General features: G+C 28.5%; 4 protein-coding genes and 2 long non-coding RNA genes across 9 annotated transcripts; 1 reads left to right on the top strand and 5 right to left on the bottom strand.

Moving 5' to 3' along the window:
- Positions 1–31: 31 nt before the first annotated feature.
- LOC103568891 (BLOC-1-related complex subunit 6) lies at positions 32–1,452 on the bottom strand. 2 transcript variants are annotated; one of them, XM_008545909.2, is made up of 5 exons: positions 1,225–1,452; positions 899–1,127; positions 475–830; positions 243–403; positions 32–167 (listed from the first exon to the last, which is right to left on the bottom strand). In XM_008545909.2, the coding sequence occupies exons 1-5, from the start codon at positions 1,321–1,323 to the stop codon at positions 116–118; spliced, it is 897 nt and encodes a 298-aa protein (XP_008544131.1). In that variant the 5' UTR covers positions 1,324–1,452; the 3' UTR covers positions 32–115. The 2 variants fall into 2 exon arrangements, with proteins under 2 accessions (XP_008544131.1, XP_008544132.1); XM_008545910.2 differs by having other exon boundaries at positions 1,220–1,311.
- Positions 1,148–3,647, top strand: LOC103568892 (ras-like protein rasG). 2 transcript variants are annotated; one of them, XM_053737859.1, is made up of 6 exons: positions 1,148–1,196; positions 1,898–2,146; positions 2,219–2,275; positions 2,452–2,525; positions 2,585–2,779; positions 3,040–3,647. In XM_053737859.1, the coding sequence occupies exons 2-6, from the start codon at positions 1,930–1,932 to the stop codon at positions 3,295–3,297; spliced, it is 801 nt and encodes a 266-aa protein (XP_053593834.1). In that variant the 5' UTR covers positions 1,148–1,196; positions 1,898–1,929; the 3' UTR covers positions 3,298–3,647. The 2 variants fall into 2 exon arrangements, with proteins under 2 accessions (XP_053593834.1, XP_008544133.1); XM_008545911.3 differs by lacking the exon at positions 1,148–1,196 and adding an exon at positions 1,539–1,778.
- A 59-nt stretch (positions 3,648–3,706) lies between these two features.
- LOC103568893 (putative uncharacterized protein DDB_G0277255) lies at positions 3,707–5,325 on the bottom strand. Its single transcript, XM_008545912.2, has 3 exons — positions 4,996–5,325; positions 4,310–4,610; positions 3,707–4,006 (listed from the first exon to the last, which is right to left on the bottom strand). The coding sequence occupies exons 1-3, from the start codon at positions 5,169–5,171 to the stop codon at positions 3,716–3,718; spliced, it is 768 nt and encodes a 255-aa protein (XP_008544134.1). The 5' UTR covers positions 5,172–5,325; the 3' UTR covers positions 3,707–3,715.
- A 139-nt stretch (positions 5,326–5,464) lies between these two features.
- Positions 5,465–10,156, bottom strand: LOC103568894 (tetratricopeptide repeat protein 39B). Of its 2 annotated transcripts, none has more exons than XM_008545915.2 (11): positions 10,136–10,156; positions 9,372–9,498; positions 9,252–9,286; positions 8,933–9,146; positions 8,670–8,802; positions 8,247–8,379; positions 7,927–8,026; positions 7,773–7,838; positions 6,948–7,690; positions 6,650–6,886; positions 5,465–6,571 (listed from the first exon to the last, which is right to left on the bottom strand). In XM_008545915.2, the coding sequence occupies exons 2-11, from the start codon at positions 9,396–9,398 to the stop codon at positions 6,322–6,324; spliced, it is 1,938 nt and encodes a 645-aa protein (XP_008544137.1). In that variant the 5' UTR covers positions 9,399–9,498; positions 10,136–10,156; the 3' UTR covers positions 5,465–6,321. The 2 variants fall into 2 exon arrangements, with proteins under 2 accessions (XP_008544137.1, XP_008544136.1); XM_008545914.3 differs by lacking the exon at positions 10,136–10,156 and adding an exon at positions 9,996–10,110.
- Positions 10,157–11,442: 1,286 nt separating this feature from the next.
- LOC106693477 (uncharacterized) lies at positions 11,443–12,809 on the bottom strand. The gene is made up of 3 exons (XR_001345155.2): positions 11,935–12,809; positions 11,769–11,867; positions 11,443–11,649 (listed from the first exon to the last, which is right to left on the bottom strand). It is a non-coding gene; the product is annotated as an uncharacterized LOC106693477 (long non-coding RNA).
- A 427-nt stretch (positions 12,810–13,236) lies between these two features.
- On the bottom strand, positions 13,237–15,382 carry LOC128667428 (uncharacterized). Its single transcript, XR_008403390.1, has 3 exons — positions 14,475–15,382; positions 14,261–14,400; positions 13,237–14,190 (listed from the first exon to the last, which is right to left on the bottom strand). It is a non-coding gene; the product is annotated as an uncharacterized LOC128667428 (long non-coding RNA).
- Between the last annotated feature and the right edge of the window lie 10,304 nt (positions 15,383–25,686).

The raw sequence follows: 25,686 nt of genomic DNA, 5'->3' as shown, positions 1-25,686 counted from the left end.
GAAAAGTTTATTCAAATTTAATGAGATCTGGTTAGATCAACAAATAATTTATTTATAATTTATATTTATACATATATTCAAATTGTACTAATGTACAATAAATTTATAGTAAAAATTAAAAATTAATAGCGCTTTCAAACAATTCCAACAATCGTTTTATTGTTTTTCTGTAAAAAAAAAAATAATTGGGCGTTAGAGCTGTAGATTAAATGCGTAAATAATTAATATATTGTGTTTGTTACATTTGATCAGCTAGTTTGTAAATAGAACCCATTGACTTTGATAATTCTTCACTTTTGGCCATCAGCTGGTACATTGACTTGATATTATGATCTACGCCATCGCAAGTTTTGCAAACCGCATCTCTGTATGTTTCTAAACAATCAACAGTAACTGCAGAAGCCTGAGAGTATAAATTTCTTAATTAATTATTGTTTAGGTACTTAGTTAATTATTTATCATAAAAAAACTTACGCTGTGTAAAATAGCAGCTAAATTTTCAGTCAATGAATCAACTGAAGTAGCTATTTTTCTGGCTTCCATTTCTAATTCATTCAAGACGTTGTGGTCTGCTGGTAGAGGCAATTGGGGATTTAATGCTTGCCTATAAAGACACGGCGTAGAACTACGCGATGAACCTGAAAATGAAAGCTCTCCATTTTTTTTACTGCTCGTCGTTGATGTTATCGGACTAGATAATTTTATTTTGTTTTCCAAATCTTCAGCAACGAATAATACCATGTCACCATCTTGCATCACAGTACCAGCTTCGAGTCTTAAATAACCCATAGCTTTACGATAATCCGCTTGAGTAAATGGTTTTGTTGATTCTAAATAACATTTATAATAATTATAACTGACATTACTATTAGGATTATTATTTATTAAATAAATATACCTTTTAATTTTAATTTAGCTGGTCTATCATGCGCTGGAGGTGTAGCAGAATCACAATCATCAGGTTTTAGCTCATCATTAAAATTATCTGACAATGCGGCAATATCATCAGGGTCAATGTCATCATCATCATCATCACCGACAACCAGCGATCGCAGCTCCGAAACAGGTGGAGATGATTGTTGGGAATCAAATGAAATTTCCGAATACGACGCTGTCATTTCTTGCGGCTTTTTAAAAGCAAAAAAATAAAAAAAAAACCAAAGCCAATTTATATTATTACAAGTAATTAATTAATGGTAAATATTATCTCTAATCTAACCTTACTCGATCATGATCATAATCAGCTGTCATCACTCCAGAATTTGATTTTTGATTTTTTGGTAATTGGGCATTTGCTTCATCAGTTTTCGGTCCCGCCTCCATTTCTTTTTTTTAATTTTTCCTATTATATATTAATTGTAATTTAAAATTTATATATATCACAAAAAAAACTGACAGTTCTATATTTTTATAACTGACAATCGAGCTGAATGCTATATCGATCCTCGAATTTTAGTTCCTACTATCAACACGCCTATCACACCCACATATACATATATATCTATATATATTTAATATATATAAGAAGAAATAGGTATGATCAATAATTTAAACAATGCGCGTAACAATTTTAACAATTAGTGATACTAAAAAAAAATAATTAAAACATTAAAAAAAAAAAAATCTAATTGCATGATGTCATATTTTCTAATAACAACAATGAGCGCGAGTGTAATTTCAAAAATTTAATTGCCACTTTACCTAAATAATTTTTTTTTAATTTTATTGCCATTATTATTATTATTTTATATGTAAATACTGTCACGCCGCTATACCAGGTATATACATATATATTTATATATATTAATTAATAATTTAATTATTTAAATTGATAACTATACTGTATGTGATATATATTTAATTAAATATAAAAAAATTAAAAATCATTTTGTTGCAGATTGTAAAGAAGTTTAAAAAGTTATAGAATCAATGAACATATGTGGAGATTTGAATAAATTAAACTACAATGACGACAATAAAAAAAATGAATCAACAAGTAATAATCAGCAGCAGCAGAATGGAGGAGGCGATGATAAAAGACAGGATTTACCACTTTCTCTGGATGTCATTCAGTTTAATACACGTTGTGTGCAACCTAGAATTTATAAAATTGTTGTACTTGGTGATGGAGGCGTTGGAAAGTCAGGTATACCCACAATAAATATATAATATATACATATATAAGATTATAACTGTCTACATTATTTAAATTTTTAAGCTGTCACACTTCAATTTGTAACTCACAGCTTCCTAGACTACCATGACCCCACTATTGGTAAGTTGAGAAAATGAAATATAAAAAAATTTTAGATGCTCGTAATTATTTAAAATCATTTATCATAATACTGACTATTTACTTTGCTATTACTATTGATGATAAACTTTAAATTTATATTGATAATAAAATAGTTTGTCTTGCTAATGCTGCTGGAATTAAATGACTCATTGTAGAGGACTCATATAGACAACAAGCAGTAATTGACGGCGAGGCAGCTCTTTTAGATATTTTAGACACTGCTGGTCAGGTAAATAAACATAATTGTTTATATGAGTATTCATATTTTATTGTATTGTTTTTGTATAGATTGAATTTACAGCGATGAGGGATCAATATATGCGATGTGGTGAAGGTTTTATGATATGCTATTCAGTAACAGATAGACATAGTTTCCAAGAAGTACCTGAATACCGTAAATTAATATCACGTGTTCGTGTTAATGAAGAATATATTCCTTTAGTATTGGTTGGTAATAAATTTGATTTGCAATCACAACGCAAGGTAATTTATAGAAAGTTGGAAAATCATAATCTGCACAACTCACTTGCTCATTCAAAAAGTGATCAGTAGCCCATATAACAATATTTTTAAATTCTTGAACAAGTCTGCCTTCAAGATCGATACTTGCTAGTCTTGTTGCAGATACTTGTGACCAGAGTTAAATTGCAAGCCTACTGATCATCTGATTGCTTCGTAATTGAGTTGCGCAATATTCATAAAATAATAATTAAAAATGTTTCAATTGATATTTCTTATTTTAGGTAACGACCGAAGAAGGTAAAGTACTAGCACATCAGTTAGGATGTCCGTTTTTCGAGACATCAGCAGCACTTCGACAATTTATTGATGATGCTTTTTATTCCCTTGTACGGCAAATACGTTTGAAAGAACGTAATCAAGGTAATGATGATACAACACGTGCACACAAAAAACATTCCTCGCACAGTCGATGGAGAAGACTGCGTTCTATTTTCGCTTTTATTTTCCGTAGAAAAAATAGAAATATACAGAAGCCATAGGCATTAATTATTTATGTTTATTTAAATTGCCGTACCGGGTGTTTATTTCCAAAGCTTGTGATTATTTTATACTTTATTTATTTAAATATTTTTAATACTGATATATTATTTAAAGATATGATTTTTTGTTCTATGTTTTATAAATAATTTATTTTAATATATCATTGATAGACAATATTACGTGTAGCATAAACAATATTTTAAATGGCCATTGCTAATAATATATGTAGAAAAAATATACATATTTGGAGTATGTAGTTGAATAATTATGTAATTTTATAGATATTTATTTTACACAATAAATATATAAATAACCAGTTAAAAAATATTGAGACGTTAAATGTAAATGAATTGTGGTGTGCAATAAATAAATTATTTAATCAAAATATATTTAAGTATATTTATTTATTTCACTTATTTATTTGATATCAATATCTACTTTCATATTTTTATTATTTATCATACTATAAACAATATTTGGCAAATCAGTTATTTTGCTTGTCGTATTTTCATTTTTTAATTTTTTGTTCGTGTTTTCTTCAATACTTACTTTATTATTATTATTAATTAATGAGTTTTCTTCTAATTCATTTGTAATGTCATCTGTTTTTGGCAATAAGTCTTTTACTTTTTCATTAATATTATTATTATTATTATTATGAGTATTATTGTTGCATGACTTCTTTAATTTCTCCAGTTCACTATTTGTCTGTAAAATTAATTAATTTATTCAATTAGTCAGAGAAAATTAAAGATTACTCTGGTAAAAGAGTCTGGTTGAAAACTCCGATTGATTCTGATTGAAACTAAATCAGATTTATTGGAAACTTTCCGGTTAAATCCGATCAGAATTTTCGAATCAGATTCAATCTGAGTTTTTAATCATGAATACTGAGATCTGATGGAATTTTAATATTTAAATTTCGCGGTACAGGTGTCAGCCGTAAGAAAAATACTAAAAATGATATATATGATCATGTCTGAGTATTTTTCAACATAAAAAAATACATACTCGATTGATGTCAGTCATAAGATTTGAAATTTCTTCTTTTTTCAACAAAACTTGGGTAGTAATACTTTCTTTTTCGAGTCTCAATGCTTCTAACGTTGCTGTTTTGGTGACATCCAATTTATTTAACGAGTCAACTTCACTCTTACACATAGAAAGTGAATCAGCTAGCTCATCATTTTGTTTTTTTAAATCTATTTGATTTTGCAAACGTACGTGCATTATTGCAACTTTATTTTCAGATTCTCTCAGACGTTCTTTTAAATTTTCATTTTTACTTTGATATTTGTCACGCTCCTCAATGCTATTGGAACCAAAAAAATATAATATTAATATATATAAAAGTAAAATAATCAAACAAATATGAAAACCGCAGTCGTAACAGCGACTGTAATTTTTTTATCTCAATAAAAAACTAAAGAAATAAATTATACTGAGAGTAGCAGACATTAAAAAATTTCATTATTTCCCAAAAACAAAATGAACGCTGACCGGGAAAATTTTAAAAAATGCATGCGCTGATTTTTGAATTTTCTAAACGTGCATTTTTTTATTTTTATTTTATAAACATTTTAATTTATTATATCAAAATTTAAAAATTGTCAGATGTCTGCTAACTTTGACTTAAAAAATTGAAAATTTACAGATGTCGGTTACTTTCAGTGACATACATAAATAAATATGTTTACCTAATTTTTAATTTATCTTCTAATTGAATAACTTGGCTAATTAATTCAGCGTTTTCAGTAGAAACGCTCCACCAATTACAAGTTATAATAAAACATCCAATAAATAAAAAAATGACCGTAAATGTTGATGAACATCTTCCACTGCTACCACTTCCTCGTAACCCATCCAAAACCATAATGTATATTTTTATTATATATTATTATGGTAAAAATGATAATAAAATTTTTTTTATAATATATATAAAAGTTAATTATTAATAATTATTTATTATTATGCTCAGGAATCTCGTAGTAGTATAAAAGTCATTAAAAAACAAACTAAACTGTACACTTTTATGTACAGTTACAAGTCCATGTTTTTGATAAAAATATATACATATATATTTTTTATCAAGTGAGTAAAGAGAAAAGTGCTCAGCAGATAAAAGATATAAGATTTGACTATTATAGAGAGAATATCATAAATATGTACTGACGTGTCATAAATTTATTTATTTTTTTTTATGTACACAAAATTTATAAATAATTGCACCATTTATATATTAATAAATACTTTTTTTTTTTTTAATTATGTGATATATAGTAGAGGTATTCTCGCAGCGGCCCCACTTTTTAAAAATATTCAAGACTCCTGTCATAACTATTCAAATTTTGTTAATTAATTTAAAAAACATTAAAGAATTAATTGAAAAAAGACAACTTGCAATTTCACCGAGATCTAGAATAAAAAAAAATATTTACAGTTGATATCAATTAGGAGTTAAACGAAATTCATTTAAATAAATTTATGATACTGATATTAGCCGTCTAATAATTTTTGAATTTTTTTAAAAATGATAAATTAAAAAATAAGTATTTCAAAAATTGCATTTAGTTTTTTAAATTTTCTACATGCGCATGTTTTTATTGTTTTAAATTAAGTTGTGAAAAAAATTCAAATTTTTTAATTGTCTGCTAACTGCTCCATATAAATTTAAATGAAAAATCTTCATGTCAATTTTCAAATTCAAATTTTTAAACTTTGTAGCCTTAAATTCATTTAACTCAACAAATTTCGCTCGACTTCTTATTGCTGGCAATTTATGTAATTTAAAAAAAAAAATTATTTTTTTAATTAATTGATAAAATTTTAATACTAGTTCAAGGTCATAGAATACTTAAAAAAAAGTGGGAGGTATTGTTCAAGAATGCCCTGAATCTTCGCTAATAAAATAATAACGTTAATTATTTTAATATACTCTTTATATTTATAATAATAAATAATAACTTATATAAAGATTTTTTAGTTCACGTAAATAATTTTTTACAAAAAAAAATGTTATTATTTCAACTATTCAAATCAGATATTTTAGTTAACTGCGTTATTTTATCTACCGAATCATTACTTGTAAGTGAGCTAAGACTTTTATTCTTGCTATTAGCAGACAATGAGGAAGTTGATTTTAAACTGCCGCTTCTGGCGGTTGTAGCAGATGTGGGCGTAATTGAATTACTGGTTTTATTGTTGAGATCCATCAATTCCGCATGAATTCTAAAGTGTAATCTTGACTCCAGCGAATATCCTGTGTAATTTTTTCTGAAAAATATAACAGACAGTATAAAAATATGTTTTTATAAAAAGTATTATATTCGAAATTATATTGTAAGAAAATACTTTGCGTCTTCTAAAAGATTGATAGCTCCTTGATTATCATTTCTATCACGCGCTAATACCGCTAGTTCAACCATAGCGTAAGGAACTAAGTAACAATCTTCTTTAATTTCTTTTTCCATTTCAATAACACGTCTGAAACTATCTTCTGCTTGCAGAGGAAGTTTCATTTGACGTAAGCATGTTCCTTTTATTAATAATAATAATCCTAAATTATCGGCCGCATATTTTTGTTTTTGTCTGTAAATAATTAATTTTTTATAAATAAAATATAAATAAATAATTATTCATTTAAACTTACGTTTGATCAAAACTTTTTTCTTCAGCTTCAATTAATTTGTAAACGTTGACAATTAAATCAGAACGTTTTCCAACTATGCGGAATAAATTCCACACAAACATTAGTTCGAATATCGGAAGCACGAGAGTTTTATTTTGTGAAAAATAACGCTCGGATTTTTTAACAACAAATTTTTCCATAGGCAATGATTTGCCAGCTATCCTCTGTTTATAAGTAGGTACTTGTGTCATTAAGTTACTAATACTCTCTTCATCAGTAGATTCTTGGTCTTGTTGCTGATCTTTTTGTTTCTGTTGCTGTATCATTATCATCAGCACTGCTTGCTGGTACAAGTAAATAGTCCGTGACCAATTAGACTGCTCGGCAAGTGAACGAGCAAAAAATAATGCCGATTCCCAGTCTTGTTGACAGCAATGGGCCCACATGAGTTCCCAATAGCACAGATGGTGAAACTGAGGCCATAGATTTTGACTTTTCCATGATTTCCGGTACCACTCAATTGAGTTTTCAATATTTCCTTTCATGAATTCAAGGCGGCCTTTGAAAAATAAAAACCAAACACCGTCTGGATAATGGTGTAATTCATTTCTCAGGGCTTTATCACACCAATCAAGATCTCCATCACGGTGACTCAGTACGAATGATGTTATTAAATGATACGATAGTAATGTCATTGCACAAAGTACTTGACGTAATCCGCGACGATCTTCATATCCTTTTTCTAATTCGGTTAATCCGTTTATCTAAAATTTTTACATCAATAAGTTAATATTTATTTCAATGACACTAACTAAATTAATAATAATAATGATAATAAATAATTACTTTATCACCGGAAAATCCAATGAATTCTAATAATTTAATAACACGTCCCGGTAACAATGATATCATCTAAAAAAAAAAGATAATTATCTATAGAAAATCAGTAAAAAAATATGTAATATATATAAAAATTAATTACTAATAATTATAAACATACCAAATTAAAGGTACCAATTCCCATACGAACACCGCTTTCAAAATGTACGCGCTCTATATCATTTTTCCATTGTCGTGATGTAAGAATCGTCAAACATTCTCTGATTGTTATTTTTTATTATACATAAGTAGCACACATAGATGTAAAAAAAAAGAAAAAAGTTATTTGTTATTGATTGTTATTACATAACGAACACGAGAAAACGATAATATACATCCGGACACATTAATTTGAATGTTTTATGAAAATAAGTTACAATTACAATAATTTATAAAAAAGAGAATTATTTAATAAATTAATATGCGAAATGAATTTTTTACTTGTAAATGAGGTAGCAGGTACGTATTTTTAATCCAGCTTTTACAAAACTAACAAGAGTTTCATCCTCAACGAATGTAAGCATCGCCTTCATTAATAGTGACTCAGCGTAACATAATTCTGCATGCACCTCCTCTGTAACGTATTTAATTTTTTAGCCATTAAATCCCTTATTGTCATGCAACAAAAAATTTAATTGCGCAAATTTATTAAGTGTACGTGTGTCTGACATAAAATTAAATGACTTTACTCTATTAACCATTAATTTAAATTTAAATAATACTATCTGTTGCAGATTGGAGCAATTATGTTTATAATTGCAATAAAAAATATATAAACACTTGTTATAAAGATATACGTGATTTACACACACGTACACTCATAAATAATAATAATATTAATATTGTAGATAAAAAGTACTCAACCGAGTGTATATGAATTGTAGTTTGTTTTCTTAACCATTTTCCCGATGTTCTGTGAAAGTGTTACATGACGTCGATGCTTTAAACAGACGTTCGTACAAATTTTCAAAGTTTCCACAGCCTTCTCTATATGTTTCTGTAAATAGTAGAGTTTAAATGATTGATCAACTTAAAAATTAATTGAATAAATAAGTAAATATATATATATAAGATTATAATAACAGGTGGATGAAGAAAAAGTTTTCAAGAGGAATAAGGAGTAGTACCTGTTCGAAAGTTAGAAAAGCTTCAAGGCATGCAAAAACACTATTTCCCAGGGAGTGATACATACTCGTGTGTGCCCAAGGCTCTAATATTTTTTTAGCACTTGTAAAGTCATTATTAAAAAAAAAATATGTCGCACGTTTTGCATCCTCGATTGCTGTTTCTAAATCCATTGTTGCAGTGCTCGTGGCCTCTGACGACGGCAAAACCTGCGGGCTAAATAAAAATATGAAAAAAATTATTTTCACATGTACAGATAATAATAAAATATAAATATAAAAATAATTTATAAGTATGAGTAATTTAAATAAGTATAAACACCTTGCCATAGTTTCATCGTCTTCTGCGTCAAGGAACTGTGAAATCCGTTTAAATAAAAAGAAAATATCATTAATCATTAATTATTTATGAAAGAAAAAATTTCTAAACGTTATTACTGACCTCATCTTCACAATCCACATCAGACATTATTATTATTGTTTTTTTTTTTTTTTTTTATCGCTAATAATATTAAAAAAATGTTACGAGTGCACTGATGTAAAGACGTTGGCCGTGAAAACAACTGTACCTGTAAAAAAAAAAAAAAATTAACACTGACATTATTTTATCACTAAGTATATTAATGTTAGTTTAGTTATATTTTTTATTTGTATTTAATAAATATTTATATTTTTATTTATCAATTCTCAGATAGTTAAAATTACTATAATTATTTATTTTAAATTCAATAATAATTATTTAGAAAATTTTTTAACTGAAAATTGAGAAGATAATTTTTTTTTTAGTAAAATAAAAATAATCAATTGTCAAAGATAAAAAAAATTAATGGTAAAAATTAACCGAGTGGAAAGACGATTAAAAGACGATAAATATATTTAACAAAAATATATATAAGAAAGTGTATGTATACAATGGCTGATAAGCCGATATGACATAAATTTGTTTATTAAAATAAATATGAATTAATAATTATTAAATAAAAATTTAAACTAAAATGTTATAAAGAAAATTTCTTAAAGATATTTATTTAATTATAAAAATATATAAGTGTATAGTATTACAAACCTATTGGATTGTAAAAAAATAAATTAAATAAAATTATTAACAGCAGCTGCTTATAACTGTACTCTACTCGGAAATACTTATACTTATATTTCAACTATCTGTTAAATACTAAACACTAGACAATACTGATAGATACTTACTTGGTGTACATTTGTGAAATCTATCACACTAGTTTTGTGCATTTGTGTGTGTCACGTGTGTGAATGTGTATTATGTCAAATTATTGTTTGAATAATAACTTGAGCGCCAGTCGACAAAAAAGAAATAAAAGATGATTTTTATCGACTGCAGTTTTAGTGTGATTTGAATTCCGCGCGCTTTTGAGTTGACAGAGATAGAGAGTGGCAGGCAAGCAGTCGACGAGGAAGAGCATAGTATCGATTACGCTGTCGACTAAATAAAATTTAGTGCTACGGGAGCGACTTTCTGGAGGTGGTTTAATTTTTGAACAGGTTTTAAAAATTGTGGATTTGTGATAGTGAAAGTAATGAGTGATATTGAAGTGTCTAATTATTATTGTAATTAAGTGTACAAAGTTGTGGTGGTCATATGGAGATAATGGATGCAGTTTCAGAGTGACGTTTTATTTTTTGAGAGGTTAGTAATTTTGGGTACATTTGAAAATGCCCTAGCTCTAACTATCGCTATATGTCACTGTTTGGCTAGAGCTAGCCAAGAGATTTTACAAATGCACCCATAAACAAATTTTAATAAAATGATTAAATTTCGATTTTGAAATTTCGCGCCGTTGGCGCTACTGTGCGTTGCTGTATTTAACGTTAAAATTTTTGTTAAAGTGGGGGTAGGAGAATGAATTGCTAAATCGATTGCTTTCTACCAACTGGAGGTCCAATAGCGGCAGTCAGTATCATTGAAAATGGCAGTAGTCGTCCAGATTCTTCTTTACGTTTGAAATAAAATACAGTATTGCAGTTAAGTGGAGTAAAATTGTGCAGTGATTGTAAAATTTGTTTTTTATTAATTTAAATGGTGCAAAGTATCTGTGGTGTAGTTAAGTGTCCAGTGTTAGTGTAAAGTGTTGCTGATGGCTGATAACCTGGTTCCTGAGCAAAATCATCTGGCATCGTCTGGTGGGAAATAGCAGTCAAGTGACGTTTTTTTAGCTGCAATACACTTGGTACAATTCAAGTTAAATATCCAAGTGTATCAGGACACCCTTCTGCATATTATTTCTCTGCCAAGGTTTGTTCAAAGACTCAAGTGTTTTTTTTTTTATTTTTTTTTTTTAATATTTTAATCATATTCTGCCGCCATTTTGTTTTATCGTATGAGTTTTAATTTGTCTCCAATTTTTAAAAATTTATTTTTCAAATATTTAAATTTACCGCGCAATTTCTTCAGCGAATCGATTCTTTGAAAATAAGTGCCGTCTGTGTGAATTTCTCGTCAATTTAATTTTTTAAATTAAAACAAATTACTATTATAATAGTATTTATTAATATTTATATTTATTGACCAATAGTACAAAATCGATGAGACAGCATTTCGTTGTAATAAATTTTCCAACACAATTTCTTGTTTATTTTCTGGTGAGGATTCAATCGTCGTCTTCTTCCTCTTCGCACCTACCTGGCAAAAGCCATTGGGTACATTCGTGAAATTGACAACAATGAGTCCCTCCTGCTGGATGACACTAAAAAAATTTATTTTTTTATTGCAATACATCAGTTTTCCAGAAAAATCAATCCATAAATTTAAATTTCAAAAATAAGTTATAGGAATTTAAATTAAAAGACCGCGAAAATTGCTTACCCATTGGCCTTCGCATCCTTTAGCTGCATTGGCAAGAAGCCCGATTATGAATAAAATTGATAACAGTAAAAATATTTTATTCATTTTCGTTTTTTTTCTCTAAAACAAAAGTTATTAGAATATTAAAAAAAATTTCTAAAAATATAAAATAAAATAATTTTATTACCGTGATCAGTACAGAGACTTTGTTGTAAATCGTTGCAAGAATGGATATGCTGAACTAGAAATGAGTTTCTCTAATATTTATAGCCAGTGGATTCGTTATCTGACATCTAGCTTCGACCGCATTTATTTTTCAACGCAACTGAAACGCAGGCTCTGAGATTTTTTCTTCTAAATATCAATTCCTTGACACTCGAACTATTTCATTAAAAATCGTCTATCGGTAGTTTTTATCTGGAAAGTTAAAGTTCAACGCAATAAAAAAAGTATTAAAAATTAACAATTACGCGCAGTTACAATAAATTTCATTCTATACAAATTTTTTTTCTATACAAATATCGAATATCGAACAAGAACAAGAATAAGAATATTGAACAAGAATATCGATGAAATTCTTTTCAGAGTGGGGGGCCAGAGAAAATCGCAAAGTCGATTGCTGAGTATCAACTGACGGTTCGATAGCGGCAGTCAGTATCATCGACAACTTCAGTAGTAGTGGTCCAGGTCCTTCTTTCCCTGATAACACAAGTTGATCGAGAAAAAGTTGGTCATTCATTAGTTTTCGACCAACTTGACGACAAGTTATCGACAACTTCAGCTTTTGCAACTTTTGGCTACAAGTTAACGCCAACTTTCTCAGAAAGTTGGCGGCAGTATGGAGCCGCAACTGGAATGCAAGTTTCTGAGGAAATTGAAAGTAAACTTACCGTCAACTTATGATCACCAACTTTTACAAGCAACTTTTGCCACCAACTTTCTCAGAAAGTGATCGTCAACTTTTTGGATTTACAACTTTTGCCACCAACTTTCTCAGAAAATGTCCATCAACTATTGGAGGTACCAACTGTTGGCGATCAACTTGGTTCCAGTTGCGGCTGCAAGTTTCTCGTCAGTTTCTCGCCAACTTGGCTATCAGGGTTGTTTTTTTACGTTTAAACTGACACACCGTATTGCAGTGGCGTCGTGACCTGTGCGAATTTAGCGTCTCATCGAAGAAATTGCGAAATCAAAATGACCTTGATTGATAGGTCGACGTTAGGTCCGTATAGGTCCACTAAAATTATCGTTAGGTCCCCTATAGTTTTTTTTTTATAAATAATAATTTTTGAAATTTTGCAAAAACAAATATTTTATTTTAGGATGAAAAACTAAAGACCAATACGGACCTAATGATAAGGAATGCAAAAATGATCAAATTTATTGGTTTCTTTCTGAATGAGGTGCTAAAATGAAATTTTTTTTTTTGCCAAATTTCAAAAATTATTCATAAAAAAACTATAGGTGACCTAACGATAATTTTGGTGGACCTATACGGACCTAACGTCGACCTATCAATCCAGGTCATTTTGATTTCGCAATTTCTTCGATGAGACGCTAAATTCGCACAGGTGAAAAAAATTCATTATAAGCGCCGACAATGAAGAAACCGGGCAGAAAAGTAATAATCGCCACTTTATCGGCGCTCGCGTGCTATAATGATCGATAATTGACTGACATACGATCGATCTCCATTTCTTAATGATTCCCCCACTCTTTAACTCTCAATCGAGAAAAAATTTTTTTCAGTAAAAATTTGAATTTCAAAAAAAAGTTTAAATTTTCCCGCACTTTATCTGTGATAAATTTATGGGTTTCAGTAGACTTTTGAAACCCGTGTAAAAGTGCCGCTATAAATCTGGTAAAAATAAATCGGAGGGTAACTTTTTTTTTTAAGATCGAATCCGAACTTTCGAATAGGCGAGCGCTTGTAGATAAATTTAAATGAGAATAACCTAGACAAACCAAAAAATATGAGTTATTATTATTACAACAATAATTCTTTGAAATGTATGATGTATTGTGTACATATTGTGTCCCATAGCACAGTAAACTGGTATTGGTATATGGATCCCATTCCCGGAAGATACTCTCGAGGCAAACTCTGAAAGGATGGGCACAGCTTGCCGTGTAAATCTCATGTCTTGCTTCTTTTACTTTTTTTTAAACGTCTCTTTCTTATTTACCTCTCTTTCTCTTTGTACACTTCATATATGTATATTTGTGGTACACATACTACACATATTACTCTGTCAGAGACGACAAAGGGTTTCCATGCACACAAACCGAAATCATGTTCATTCTTCCCTCTTACATCTCGTCTCTTCTTATTCTTATTCTTCTTCTTTTTTATCCACGAAATGAGACTTAACTTTAACCGATGGCTGTTCCTTTGCTTTCAAATTCGTAGAAAGACCAAGTAAATTTTGTCTTCAGTCGTGCCCTGACAAGATACAAAAAAAAATGTATATATACCATCCATAAATATATATTTTTTATGCAAAAAGACTCACTTTATTCGATGATGAGTTATGCCAGCGCAGTATTTTTTTTTTGTCATAAAAAAAAATCCCTCCGCTAATTTTTTGATTATGCCTTTTTGAAAAATGGTTTTATCGAATCTCCGAGTGATTGTGTGAAGGATAATTTTTCACTAAAAAAAAAAAGTAAAAAAATTAACATGAGGAAAGTAACCCGAAAATTCTGATGGGATCTAATAGATCTTACTTTTGACAAAAGTAAAAGCCATCGAATCCATTAATGGTTTCGGATTACTTTTCAAATAGTAATTAAAACCAAATTTTGAAATCCGTCTCTTCCGTGTAATGAAAATTTAATGAATGCGGATGTCTAAGTAAAAAGTATATGGAAGATAAATTTTTTTGTTCTTGTAACAAAAAGAAAGGGTGAAGGATAAAAAAAAGCAATAGTCATCATAAGGTCATTAGACCCAGCCCAGAGGCTATACCACATTAATTCTTCTTGTCTCTCGGTCCACTCTCATTTATCTTAACCTTAGTACGAAATTTTAATCCCTAAAGAGTTCATGGACCGGACACGAGAAAAGAGCTAAGTATCGTATATAGAGTTCAAGTTGTGTATAGAGGATAGGATAGGCAGGGTGGGAGGATGGGTTACGAAGAATCGTGATCTTCCGCGAGCTCGAGCAGTTGCCCTTGCAACTAAACCAAGAATACGCTCTTTTATACTTTCAGCTCTATAATACTTGACGATCGACCCAGGCTTGATCCTTTTTGTTCTCTGTACTGAGAAATCATGTGATAATCTTATATTATATACTGCCTTTGTCGGCTTATATATATACATACTCGATATCATTTTTCGAGATACCGTTTTATCTATTCCGGGATTATTTCATCAATACACTAACTTTAAATCATTTATTTTACTACAGTCGTTTTCGGAGAAATAAAAATTACTTTTTTTAAAAAAAATTATTTGAACATATTTTAAAGTGTACTTTTATAAGGCTTTAGAGATTAATATAAATACATAACAAAAAGACATGTCATAAAGATTAAAAAAAGTAATATTTATTCTAGGAAATATAAGTGAACTGAATTTCTTTTTTAAAATTTTTACGTGGGTTGAAACTACGAGAATTCGTCACGACGTCAAAGCCACATTTAACAGACCGATTGACGTCGTAGGATCTCGTGGTCTTTATATACATACACACACACATATATATATATATATATATAAATATACGTATATAAATTTATACTAGTTTCAGTTTCCTCATACTTTACTCATATGCTTGATATATACATATATAAAAATATGTCTACTTTGCTGTCTTGTCTTGTCTATTTTAAAAAATATTTATACACGTCGGCGACCGCATCATTTATAGATAAAACATTTACTGGAATAGATAGTAAATTTAATAGAGCCTTTTTTTAGAATATATTTTATTTATATATATTTTAAAAGCAAGTTATCTGTATAAATGAAATAATATATTAGTACAGTAGTAAAAGTGGCTCGTCGGTGTCTCGTCGAAATTTTTTTTAAATGTTAAAAATAAATGGCGCCACTACTCTAGTTATAACGTCGATCGACAATGACATTCTGGCAAGTCTTGATGTCTGTCAGACAGACGAACAAATTAAGCTCTAATATTTGAATATGTATATATGTATGAATGTATGTGTGCATTTATATTTTTGCCGATTCTTAGAAAGTCTATTTGCTTGTTGACCATCGTAATATTTTTACTTTACATTGCGTATCTGTCGTTTAATTTTTATCTCAAACTCATACGTCATATTTTAATATATATGTCATCTGGTCATTTCATTTTGTAAAATCAATCATCACGTGTTCTACATACGTGTTGAGTTAAAATAGGTTTCGCGGTAAAAAATATATATTTTTATTTGAATGATAAATTATCATGCTTTAAATAAAATAGAAAAAAAATAAAATGCCGAATATAATTTAAATTGATATTTAAATTCACTACAGCTTGGCTTTGAAAAAAGTTTATAATTAATATACAAACATTTATTAATGTCATAAATTTTTATTAAAATTTATTATTTATTTTTTCCCGCCAATCTTTTGAAATGAGTTTTTATTTTTGGAACAAAAAAATGATTTATATTTTATTTCAAATAAATGATATATTTGCAACTGACCTACATTATGAAAATTTATAAATATATAAAAAACTTTAATTTATAAATATATAAAAAATTTTAATTTTTTAAATTTCTTAACTAAATTCGCAAATAAATTTTATCTGTTTTATATTTTTTTTTTTTTTCAATTTATTGTAAACAGAAATAGTCGAAAGACTAATAAAATATTCCATTTTCATTACATAATTATTTTTACAACCAATCAAATGAATAGTTGTGCGAAATTTTTTATTCACCCCAAAAAAAAATTTTTTGAAAGGAAAAAGAAATTTTTGACAAATGAAAATTTTTTCTGGTCCCAAGGAAATTTTAGTTTTAATTTTAAAATGCAATTTTGCAACAAGAAATCTTTTCTTTTTGTGTATAAAAAAAAGGCGCGTAAAATATTAAATTTGAAATATAAAAATTAAAAATCATGATAAATTATCCGGTGTTTAAAAAAAAAAATAAAATAATAAATATCCTAGCATTAATACTTGTCTAATTTTTTTTTCTTCTTAATTATTATTATTATTTATTCCTCATTTGTTTAATCGTTAGATCGTGAAGGACACTCCTATGAACTCGTTAACCTACATTACTATTGCTCATTTATCAACGGCAGTGCCAAGGCATAAAAGAGATAACGAACATACAAATAGGGAACACATTTCATTAGCGCGTTCCAATAAAAAAATAAAAAGATAATAATAACAACAATAATTAAAAACATTAATACGATATTGAGTTATCGCATTCGCAATGAATTATAAGATCGAAAAATTAGATTATTGCGCTATTAATCGGCACGGCATTTCTCCGGAATGCCGTTGATTTGTTTACGTAAAAGAAATTCGTGGAATACGTTTGATAATATTTAAGTGATATGATAACAGCACTAAACTCTTGGAATACGTAATTGACTATCGTTTGACATGCTCGTAATAATTACAAGGCGAGTGAAGAGGGCAAATGTAGTTCGCAGTATTTGTTAAATTATTACGTTCTTTATATATAGACCGTGTAATTTATTTGATTATTCTATGTACGGCGGTTCGAAATAAATAAAAAAAATCAACGATTGATTTTTCTTTTAAAATGTCTAATACACGTATAAATCTATTTCACATGCGGCGTTGACGCGTAACGACTTCTACGAATAGCCACTTGTCAGATTGTGATATGTGTCAGCAATTATTTACTTTTTTTATCCTCTTCTTTTTCGTTTCTTTCATTATATTTCTGTACTATTATTATCAAACGATTGTCTTGTCAATCATCTATATATTTTATACCTTCTCAAAAAATATATACACATACTTGTAGTTAAACTTTTGACTTTGAAACGATTATTTAAATATTCGTCATATTCATGAACTTTCATTATCGCCCAGATATTTAAATCATCTTTAAAATAAATCATACAATAAATAATTCCTTGTTCTTTTATTCATATTTTCGGTGATAATTTTATAAAAAATACATTGACTTATCACGTCATACTTTTCAATTTATTGCTTTATTTTTCTGTACACTGAAAAAATTGGCAAAGTGAACGCGGGTTAAATCCGAAGTGAAATTTACTCAGAAATGGAGTGAATTCGGATTTAAATAAAATCCAGATCACTCTTCTGAAAAGACAAACTCCTTATTTACTCCATGGAGTGATTTTTTGTAAAAACTCCAAAACTCGACGGAGTAAATTTGAATTTAAATAAAATTAATAACCACTCCGAATTAACTCCCGATTTTTTACAATGTAATCTTTAGCACATACTTTAAAAAAAAAAATTCAAGTTTATTTTTGGCTACTGATAAATTTGATGAAAGTCTAGACTGGATTTTAATTAAAAAAATGAAATGTCAAATAGACACGTGTACATGCAGTGCAGATTAATGATCTTTTATGAGCGATTCCAGTGACGTGGTATTCATACATATATATGTATATAAAAAGATAGTACGACACGGTCGTGTACAGAAGCACACTGTTGTCTTCAGTGACTGAATTAACCTGCGTGTCGGTAAGCATTTCTAAGAAGTCACGGAGATCGCTTCGAAATAGTCAGGCTCCCGCTGATGTCGACAATTCGTAGAAAATTGTGTCTATTAAATGTACGCAACCTCAACTTGTCTTTATCATTATATATATGTGAAACATACATGTATATATTTTATAAAAAAATTAATTTTTTGTTGTTGCATGTCCTTATTAAATATTTATTTATTTACCATTTGCTTCTCCTTGCCTTAATAATTCCCGATCTGTGGGAATTCCTTTTCATAACGCGAGTCTATTATGTTGTTTTTTCTTGTCAGTAGTACACACGCGATACATAAATGTGTTTATTAACCGAGTTAGTGGTATGTGAAGGCAATGGCAATGTCGAAACTAATGTAATATGATGACCTTGTAACCCTTTGCAAGATATGGGTTTTAATATTTTTCGGATATCAGAAGACACGCGAGATATTTTTCAATCATATTTTTTTTGTATATTTTTGTGTTTCATAATATACTTTTTACGTAAATTTTGTTGGTCAGTTTCCTTTGTGATTCAAATTAAATTATGGCGGGAAATATTTTTTTTTGAAAAATAAAATTTTTAAATTGATTTTATTGCTGAATATATTCATATATTTAATGTGAATAGATAAGATTAGTAATTAAGTAAGTAATTTCACGTTCAATAAAGATATTTTATTGAAATTTATTAGATTAGATTAAAAGTTAAATGTCTGGTAAATTTGCCAGCTGGCTAAGTGCATAATCATGCGCTAAAAACTCGGCCGTGTGTATTTAATACTCAGAATTGCCAAAATAGAAAACACGAACGCAAAATATTTGGGTCAAAATGTTAAAAAAAATAAATAAACAAAGCAAAAGTATTTGCGAGTAGAAAATGAAAATTGAAATTTTGTTTTACGAACCATTAAAAAATTTTATCGGGTCTCTCCTTTATAATCTTGGGTCTGATTCGTCATCATCACCATTATCATTTTATTATTATATTTAGCTATAAAATAATACGACAATAAAACACTAATGTAATATTTTTCGTAGAAAATCCATATACGATCTATGACATAGGACAAATTTTTATCATCTGTTAAGATCAATTGTTATCGAAATTCCTAGAGTGAAACGTCAGTAGCGAATGTATATTCTCAGAAAGTGGGTAAATCTACACATAATATAAATAAAATAAAAAAACAACAGTACAATAGCTGTCATTTAAACCGGTGGTCCAACAGGCTAATTGAAATCTCCTGCCGAGAACAAAAAATTAATTACGACAGTTCTCAGAAGTGGAAAAAATAATCCATTAATTCTATTCGCTTTTTTATCATTTTATTAAATAACCCAGGGCACTTAATGTCTTATTTTATCTCAATGCCGTACATTTTCATTATTGATATTAAAGATATATATTTACGATATTGATAGTAAAATATATTTTGAAATTTTTTTAAAAACCAGTCCTTGTTATTTTTGTCTACTTTGCATTTAAAGATGACGTCAAAATTTCAAAATTAAAATTCAAAAAATGGCGGTAAATTTTTTTTACAAAACGAGCAAATAATTATTTTGTTGACGCTTCTCAATTATATCACAGAGTACGAAAGTCTATTTTACAAACTAGAACACCAGCTTTCGTAAGTCAGAGGTCGTGAGTTCAAATCTCGCGCGTGACATAATTTTTAAGTCTCCATTAAAATATTATGCAATTTATACAAACTTGCATAATTAAATATACTTATAATCATATATAATTATTCATTATTTTATTTTGAATAATTTGGTCCTTAATAAAATTAAAAAATTTTGAACTTAGCACGAAAAAATGAAATTTTTAAAAATTTTAAAATTATCATATATTTTGGTGTATGAGTCAGTGAAATAAAAAAAAGTATTTATTTTGTAATTAATTCCGATTGTACTGAGAATCGATTGAACATTGCGAAGAATAATGTTTTGCGAATTACCGCGAGTGAGAAACGGAATAAAAATGAATTATTAACTGGAAAAAATGAATGAAAAAAAAAAATAATAATAAAATAATTGAGAAGGAGAGATAGATTGAGTAAAAAAGGTTTTAAGAGCGAGAGGAAAATAAACCAACAGACCGTAACTTCTTTAGATGATCGATGCGCGACTGCGTAAACCGACGAGAAACTTGAGAACTCAGGTAATCATACGAAGGATTTACAAAAAAAAGAAATATATATACACACTAAATCATTTTATATATGGATGTGAATATATAAATGTATTATATGATTTATCTATGACGTTATGTTGCGTTATATAGCTGTGACTTGACAAAATAAAATAATACATCAACTTGATGAATATTGATTATGATTTCGAAAAATTTTACTAACCGCTACTTCGTATAAAATTGATAATTATCTATTATTATATATGCATATAAAAAAATATCTTATGAATATTCAATTGAAATAATAATTTTAAAATAATATCAGTCATAAATATGTATTAGATTTTCTACGAAACTTTAAAATTCATTCTTAGAAAATATTATCACTGTCATTAAGTGATTTAAAATTATTTGTGATTATAAATTTATTAAGAATTCTTAATTACTGATAAATTTTGATAATTGTCATTATGAAATAAATAACTTAATCAGAAAAATTTTTAAAAATATATTAAGTAAAAATATAAATTTTTAGTCAGTCATAAAAATAATAAATTTTCAAATTATTCAATAGAATAAATTTATTTTTAAAATTTATTCTTACGTGTAATTTCAGTAAAAAATATAAAAAATCTTGATAAGTAAATAAGTTTTTAAACTTGAAATAAAATATGGATAAAAAGATATTTAAAAGTCAAAACAAATCTTATTTATTAATAAATATGATGAATTATAATATTATTCAAAAATTAATAATACATTTTTTTTATTGACAATTTACTTAGCTACTGGTTTTTTTACCCAATAAAATTAAATACTTAATACATATTTATTACTTAAAAATAAATAAAAATATTATTTACAGTTGTGTGAACAAAAAAAAAAATATATAAAATTTGAAAGTGTTTTATTATCAATATATTATAATTTGACGAAAGCCAATCTTGTTTACCAATACACCAATCGGCGACATAACATTACAGCCCCCTATATATTATTTTTCTCGGGATTTAATATCATTCCCCGAAGGCGGAGAACGGGCACGAGACACCGTCACGGCGAAATCCGGTTAAATAAGGCGTGGTCCGTGAAACGTTTCGTCGGAATCGACGCTATCATTTCTTGACGAGGTTCGTTGCCGTGTTACATACAATTTCTATTCACTTCGGACAGTCTTGTCAGTACGGGAGTAAACTCTTGTCTGTAAATACGAAAAAAAATCAAAAAGTAGTATCAAAACATAGTCAAGTACATAATAGTTATTCTACTTGATTATTTTATATACAACTTCTGACTTCTGAGTCATTCCGATACCAAACCACTCAGTCTTCCTGATAAGTCGTTACCGATAGCAGCTTTAATGACTTTTCGTTAACCGCGAATTACTGGAAAGAGATAAAATGTCAAATTACAACTCAGAAGGAAACTATCACTTAGCTTTTAGGTCATATATTTCACAGAAAATCCTATGATATATTTCAATTATATATAAAATATTTTTTGAACCAAATTTCGTATCCACTCCCGATTTTTTACAGTATAAATTATATTTGATTCGCGATTCGCGAGCAATCCAACATATGACAGGGTCACGCTTTAGTATTTGCTCTACTGACCCCATTAAAAAATAAGCTGAAACATAAAATATTTTTGAAAAATATCTATCATGTCTGCACTTACGACTGGAGAATGTATGATAAAATATTAATTTACAATAAGCTCTGGTTGTTTATTCATAAATCGGTAATTCGATTAGCGCAATTCGGCGAAATCTTATAAATAAAGGCTTCTATAGAACATGAAGGCGTTTATTTAGACCTGGATGACCTACCGATACAAGCACGAACAAGTCTTAAATTCCTGTCTCGCATTGATGTGTAACATCGTCATCGAGAGGTCGTGGTTTCTTTTTTGGTTCAGATCCTTTCTATTTAATTCTAATTCTTTGATATTAAAGTGAAATTAAAATAAAAAAAATCTTAGCTCGTCTCTTATTCCCACTTGCTCGCATGACTCAATCGACTCTTCTCAGTCTACTAATCTAGTGTGGGGGGAACATAAGACCCGTGATTCCAGGTAGTACACCCGCTGAATCTTCACGTAGCTATTTATGGAACATTCTTCTTAGAAATACGTAACACACTCTCTCTAATGTATATAGGATATGAAATGACAGAATCACCAAAATTATATCTGCATGTTGAAAATTTTGTTAATGAGATCATAGAGACGAGCATTCTCTTGTAAACATCCGTAGTCTAGATTTGAAAAAAATAAAAATTATAAGATATCTCTATATCTAAAATATGATATTTATGAAAGTATAGCTTGTGGTTATCTACTAGAGGTAAAAAACCATCTTGCGTCGTGGTCATGATGATACTACAGGATGTAGCGTCGATTGGAATCGCAGAAAAGCTACAAGACCGCCTACAATTTCCGTGTAAACGATCACACCGGTCTCAAGTTCCCGCGATCGCTGGAATATATACGTCTTATTGTCTCATCTCTTGTCTGCTCGACGATTAAGTTCTACTCTATCTTTCATTATTCCATTCTTGTGGGCTTTTTGGAGACATTAACTCAGATCGGCTAAACCCCCGATGATGAGGATGTCTTAGAAACTATTTTCGTGATGTGACTAAAAAACTTAAAATTTCACTAATGGTCGACTATTTGTGATGGTTTGATAGACATGATGAGTTCATTAATCATTTATTTCGATAGGAAAAAAATTTCTTATAGTAAACGAATCATTTTCTACAAAACTGCAAGTAATACATACATTATTAGCAGATTTATTTTTTGAGTGATTACAATATTTTGAAAAATTTATTTTTAGCATGAATATGAACATTTTTAATAAATTTTTATCAGAAGCTACAATTAAATATGTGCATAACAATAAAAAGATAAATATAGTCTTTATGGAAAATTCTTCAGTTCAACATAATGACGTATGGAGATAAAAATCATATATCTGTTACTATTCTTAACGTTACTTAATAAGAAAATGTAAAGTGATTTACGTATACACAGGAAAAAAAAGATTTCTTGGGGCAAAAAATTTTTACCCGCCCCAAAAAAATTTTTATTTGACTCAAGAAATTTTTTGCGTTATGAATTGAAAACAAAAATTTTCTTAGAGCAAGAAAAAAATTCTTGAGCCAAGAAATTTTTTCCAGACTTGGAAAAATTTTTGTTTTTAATTCATAATGCAAAATATTTCTTGCGCCAAGAAATCCTTTTCCTGTATAATTAATCTTTCCATAAATTTGCATTATTTTTCGAATTTAATCGGCACACATTTGTCATTATTAAAAAGAGATATAAAATTTAGTTTGCATTCACAAAATTGGCCAATGCACATTGAATTGTCAGTCACACAATCTTCATTTGATAAACAAAATCCACCTATGAGAGATCCACAAGTTGTTCCATTTAGAGCAACAAATTTTCGTTTACAAACGCACACGTTGTTTTCTGAGCAGTCAGAAAAATTTACTGCATCGCAATCTCTGTGATCCCTGCACGGTTCTCCTAAAATTACTGAAAAAATCAAATTATATTTAGAAATAATTTTCTCAAAAATGAAATTATTTTTTTTCGATTATCCTTTTTTCTTATAAATCTAATAGCTTTATAACCACTTTTGTACTTACATGGGACGCATGCTGACCCACTGTATACATATTTAGGTTTACATTGACAATCATCATCAACACAAATAGCAATGTTCTTCAACATTAGTAGGTTATTCTCTAAGCTTTCGATAATTGGAGTGCACATTCTGTTTGATACACGGTTATATGAGGGCTCACATGCGCATTTTTTATTTTCAGAACATACAGTATGAAGCATAAATTTAGTACAGTCGAAATCAGATTTACAAGTCATTCCCAAATAAGCTAGACCAATGGTGTTATAAAATATTAATTTAATATAATCAAAAGTAGTTTTTTATTTAGAAAAAATCTAATTTTACTCACATGGGACACATCTAATATAGGACTCAAGCACAAAGTTTGGTTTACATTGACATTTATGGTCAACGCAGATAGAATTTTCTGCCGGACAATCACTAGCTGTCCAACATACTGAATCATAAATCAGGACACATCTTGTTGCATCTAATGCTACGGCGTTTGGTGTACAAGCACATACTTTATCTTTTGAACATTTCGCATAATTTATAGTTTCGCAAATTGTATCATTTTCGCAAGAAGTTCCTATTACCACTATAAGAATAAAAGTAAAAATCAAAATCAGTCTCAAAAATATAAGTAAATCATATGCTTACTTCGCACACATTTATTGTTCGATTTTTTTATATAATTAGCTTTGCATTGACAGCGATTGTTAATGCAAATAGAATTTTCAGTGTCACATAATTCATTATTTTCACAATTTTCACCCAATAATGGTGCGCATATTATATCCATTTCTGATCGATAATTTGATTTACAATCACATTTCTTAAATTCTTCAGAACAAATCGCATTTTTTATAAAAGAACAATCATTATCGTTATTACAAGTTTGCCCCAATCGCACTAAAGTAAGAAATAGAAAATTTATTCACGTAGGTTGTTATAATTATTAGAAGGATTTATAATTTCAGATTAATGATTTTTTATTTTTAACGATAGCTATTTTACCTTTATCAATACATTTAAAGAAACCACCTGGAAATGTTATTTTGCATTGAAGATGCGCATGACAGCACGGGTTTCGGGAATCAGGAACACACTAAAGTAGAAAAAACAATAATAATAAATAAACTTCTTAACTATCTCTTTGTACATCGATTGTTTTCGATGCAGAATATAAGACATATTTATGATTATTTTATAAATAATGCTTACTAATTCATTTTTAATAGCACATTTATAATCAGGATTCTGATTACTTTCTAATATCCAAGGATTAGCAAATACCATAAACGGAAGAAAAGTTTCGCTTAAAAACAAAAATACAATTACGTCTAAAGACATTTTTAGATTCTCTAGTTAGGATATGATTCGAATATAATATATATCTTTGTTTAAAAAATTTCAGTATTTTATTTCGTTTTCTTATAGATGAATTTCTGTTTTACTTTTGAAATATGGATACTATTATTCGAATAAAA

This window comes from Microplitis demolitor, chromosome 3 (assembly GCF_026212275.2).
Source record: "Microplitis demolitor isolate Queensland-Clemson2020A chromosome 3, iyMicDemo2.1a, whole genome shotgun sequence".
NCBI lineage: Eukaryota > Metazoa > Arthropoda > Insecta > Hymenoptera > Braconidae > Microplitis > Microplitis demolitor.
Note: the sequence above shows the minus strand (reverse complement) of the source record. Positions and strands in the feature narration are given on the sequence as shown.

Coding starts and splice junctions, on each gene's coding strand:
- LOC103568891 (XM_008545909.2), bottom strand. CDS start 1,323: ATGGAGGCGGGACCGAAAACTGATGAAGCAAATGCCCAATTACCAAAA. Junction 1,128..1,224: donor CTGATTATGATCATGATCGA/GTAAGGTTAGAT, acceptor GCTTTTAAAAAG/CCGCAAGAAATGACAGCGTC. Junction 168..242: donor TACAAACTAGCTGATCAAAT/GTAACAAACACA, acceptor TTTTTTTTACAG/AAAAACAATAAAACGATTGT.
- LOC103568892 (XM_053737859.1), top strand. CDS start 1,930: ATGAACATATGTGGAGATTTGAATAAATTAAACTACAATGACGACAAT. Junction 2,147..2,218: donor TGGAGGCGTTGGAAAGTCAG/GTATACCCACAA, acceptor TAAATTTTTAAG/CTGTCACACTTCAATTTGTA. Junction 2,780..3,039: donor ATTTGCAATCACAACGCAAG/GTAATTTATAGA, acceptor TTCTTATTTTAG/GTAACGACCGAAGAAGGTAA.
- LOC103568893 (XM_008545912.2), bottom strand. CDS start 5,171: ATGGTTTTGGATGGGTTACGAGGAAGTGGTAGCAGTGGAAGATGTTCA. Junction 4,611..4,995: donor GAAGATAAATTAAAAATTAG/GTAAACATATTT, acceptor TGGTTCCAATAG/CATTGAGGAGCGTGACAAAT. Junction 4,007..4,309: donor TTATGACTGACATCAATCGA/GTATGTATTTTT, acceptor TTAATTTTACAG/ACAAATAGTGAACTGGAGAA.
- LOC103568894 (XM_008545915.2), bottom strand. CDS start 9,398: ATGTCTGATGTGGATTGTGAAGATGAG. Junction 8,380..8,669: donor CTACAATTCATATACACTCG/GTTGAGTACTTT, acceptor AATACGTTACAG/AGGAGGTGCATGCAGAATTA. Junction 8,027..8,246: donor ACCTGCTACCTCATTTACAA/GTAAAAAATTCA, acceptor AATAACAATCAG/AGAATGTTTGACGATTCTTA.